Here is a 3,747-nt window from a genome sequence, read left to right on the forward strand (position 1 = left end):
TTGGAGCTGTTGTAACGGTGAACTTTCCCCACTGTGGGATCAATGAAGTTTATCTTTTCCTTTATCTTGACTAGTCACAATATCAGTCAGGGTTCCCATGCATCTTGGAAAACCTGGAAAATGATTGGAAACAGTGAAATTATCCTGGAAAATTATTTGTCCTCCCCCTGCCAATGCAAACAGGTTAAAAGTTATGCACATGCATGTCTGTTGTCCCCTTAGCTTTTGGGCATCAAAAACTGAGTTGTGCAGTAAACTGACATGAAACAAAGGAAATAGTTTTTCAGTGATTTATTGAAAATATACAGATATTTTTAGGGGAAGTGCAGGAGCGAAAGCAAGAGAGACGAGAAAGTTGAGTTGGGAATTGTCCAGTTGAACATTGAAACTCCAATTTGTCATGCTAATCATTACGCTGTAATCTGTGGGTGTGTTTGCATTATTCTATGATACATTTGTCATAATTATTTTCCATGGATAAATTATAGTCACAGACTGCACATCAAATGTCTGAGTAATAAACATAGAAACAATCTGGATAAATGCAAGCTACAACTGTAGAAAACACGTACAAAGAATGAGTGGGACTGGGGAATGTATTAGTGTATGACGTGATAGCTTGTGTCTGTGGCGGCTGAAAATGTCCTGGAAAAGTCCTGGAAAATAACTTCAGGGAAAGAGTGGGAACCCTGACAGTTAGAGATATCTGTACAGAGCATTCCCGTCATTGCACTGGTAGATGAACTCGATTGGCAATGTAGTCCTGTCAGGGGTTTTTTTCAGAGCCAAAAGCCGCATGATGGAAAACCGGCAACGCAACTGTTGTTCCCTGCACTGAGAATCTACTGAATATTCGTCATATCTGTGCTTGTCAGTCAAACAAAATTACTTTAGATGGGCTCTTGAAATTCTGTCCCTCCTCAGAGACCCTATCAACATCTGCACATAAGGCTTCATGGGGATTATATTATCCAAGACAACTAAGTGCTCAGCAAGCAGTGTGTTTGCACACAGTATATTATCCTTAACATATCCTGCTCCGGAGCGCGCTGGGTGTGATTCATAAGTTACCATGACGATGTACCCAGGAACAACACCGACTGTCAGACAACCTGGGAGCATGGACCAAGAAGACAAAACAAAGGCTGAAGGTGGACGGGGGCTTGTTCTTCAGACTGACTGACCCAGACGTACAGCCAGGAGCAACCAGGGCATAGAAAAAGCAAAAGCTGGACACCTTAGAGGAATTAGCTGAGAACTAGCAGGTTCTGAGCTCACTGACAGGAGAACTGGCTGGAGGATTAAACTGCAGACAGTCAGGCTGGCTGTCATTAGTGAGCTGGTACCACAAAACAGGTTAGCAGATGTTACAGACACTTCAAAACCTTGGCTCAGAGCAAGTGACCAGAAACATATAGGATGCTGCACCAGAGAGTGTAAAATAAATCAAATTTCATTTACAAATAATCAAGACAAAACAAGAGTCAGGAGGCTGGTAGAAATAAACACAAAAACAGAGGAAAACCCAGGCCAACCTTGCAATGGGCTGTTGGACCTGCAGCTTTCCCTCTAAGCTAAGGAAGAACAAACAGTCTATTGTACCATTGAAAAGAAAGACCTGCAAATGGTACACAGACCTCCGTCCTCTGCTCCAGGAAGAGCAAACAAGTGAAATGAAACAGAGTGAAGGTGCTGACGTGGCGGTGGATGTTTGACAGGTATTCAGAACATGCGCACGTCCGTGAAGTGGGGGCTGGCTGGTGTGATCAAGAGAGCCAGAGAGCAGAGCAAGCACAGAGAACAGCAACCAGTGATCTCATCGAACTCACTCCTCCACTCTTTATAGGTAGGGCCACAACATGGAATGAGCAGCACCTGAGTGTAGAAAAAAAAAAAACAGGAAGGAGGGAGCGTGTAACAAGTAAGCACTGTGTTAATACACAATATATTATTTTAACATATCCTGACAACCTGGGACCATGGACCAAGAACATAAAAGAAAGGCTGCAGGTGGATGGGGGTTAAGCAGGATGGGCTTCATACTGTAATGTGTTCCACTGAAGACATTGAATCTCATTGTGAAGTTGTACATGTGGAGTACATATAAGCCCTGCTGAAATAGGCTGCCGACGTGTTCAGGACGTTTCCTGCCTTTGTCCTGAGTCGGCTGGAATTGGCATTAATCTGACCTAAATAATTTGCTGGTCGAATAGCAGTTAGATTAATTAGAGCATAATTCTGCATCAACATTCAGGAACCCATTTGACCAAACTGTTACCCAACATTTTGGCCACAATCATTGATCTTCTTCTAGGGGCAAAAGCCACACAGCTCAGTCAGTCAGATTAATGTTGCTGCCCAACAAGGGAACCTGACTGGAACTATTGTGTATTCTGAAAAATAACCTTAAATGACTGCGTTGCTTGAATGTTTACTTTTGGCATGGAAGAAAATTTTAGCCTTATTCTTTAAGCTGCGGCCCAGATGGTGTTAAACAGATTTGGGAGCACATAAAGAACAAATATAAGAGGGGAAAAAAAGACAATTTACTTTCATCTCTGAATGTGAAATAACAAAACCTCTTTCACTGGCTCCAAATGCACTTCTTTTTTATTCAAGATCAACAATCATAGCAGGAGAAAGACATCAGTATGTTATATAGGCTCCACCTGAGTAACACATGTGATAGGGTTCATATGATCATGTTCCACCACCAAGACAAGAAAAAACAATCAAGAGGCCTTCAGCTAATCTTTACAACAAACAGTAAGAGGAGCAAGAGCCGATCAAAGTACTGCAGACAAGGTGACATGTTAATACCACATACAAAGCTTTATAGTTGACATTCAATCCTTTTGTTTGGTATGTTTCACAAATGTTACAAATGTAGCTATTCTGAATAGATTTTGAATGGATACAAAGAAGGTTAAACATCAGCTCAAGCAAAAAAATTCTTTCATATTTTTAACAAAGGTAATGACAGAAATCCAGTGATCAGCACCACTTGGTGTACATATTTTTTCAATATTTTATCAGTTTCGTCTCTAAAAAAAGTTCTGATTTGATCATTAGCAAGATCTAACCATAGAATTGCTGTTTTTGGATCAGATTGCATTAGATTGTAGAAGTGTACCTCATAAAGAGGCTGTTGGGCAAAAATGAGTGCTAGTAAACATTTTCATCACCTGTAGGTTGCTATTTGTTACTGTGAAAGCATTTCAGATTAGGATCATGTAGCCGGTTCCACATAACGTACAATTCAGCAGGAAGGAATCTGTGAACAAGCAGAATTTCTTTGAAATAACAAGGTTCTAATGGATCAATATTGCCGGGACTGCGATGCCCTGCTATCTTCACTCCTATGTGAGATGTAGGACGTACTCCTGCTTTCTCCATACACAGTGCTATGAAGACATCATCAATGTTATGAAACATGACGGAGTGGGACATGTTGTACATGACCAGAGCTGAGTAGCCGGACAACAGGAAGCCTCCACCACCTAAGTAAGGAGGGTATGTGTCTGTCTCCTGCACCTGAACTGGAACATAATACTTACTGTCTGGAAATCGATATGGCGTTCTATTCTCGATCAGAAAGCCAGTAAAGAGATGTTTGCTTCCATCATTGTCCTTCAGACTTTTTAGATAAGAAACCATGTTGTCTGTGTGAGCAAGAACATCATCATCACCGTTCATCAGGAAGCGAACATGTGGACAGTTTCTGTCCATCCATTCTAGGAAGAGGAC

General features: G+C 41.4%; 1 protein-coding gene across 1 annotated transcript in view; it reads right to left on the reverse strand.

Moving 5' to 3' along the window:
• Positions 1 to 3,195: 3,195 nt before the first annotated feature.
• LOC103373369 (UDP-GlcNAc:betaGal beta-1,3-N-acetylglucosaminyltransferase 3-like) overlaps positions 3,196 to 3,747 on the reverse strand; it is a 10,807-nt gene continuing 10,255 nt past the window's right edge. The window contains exon 4 of the mRNA XM_008303243.1: positions 3,196 to 3,580. Coding sequence (XP_008301465.1) covers positions 3,196 to 3,580 — 385 coding nt within the window. The remainder of the gene's footprint in view (positions 3,581 to 3,747) is intronic.

This window comes from Stegastes partitus, unplaced genomic scaffold (assembly GCF_000690725.1).
Source record: "Stegastes partitus isolate 25-593 unplaced genomic scaffold, Stegastes_partitus-1.0.2 Scaffold1963, whole genome shotgun sequence".
NCBI classification, from domain to species: domain Eukaryota; kingdom Metazoa; phylum Chordata; class Actinopteri; family Pomacentridae; genus Stegastes; species Stegastes partitus.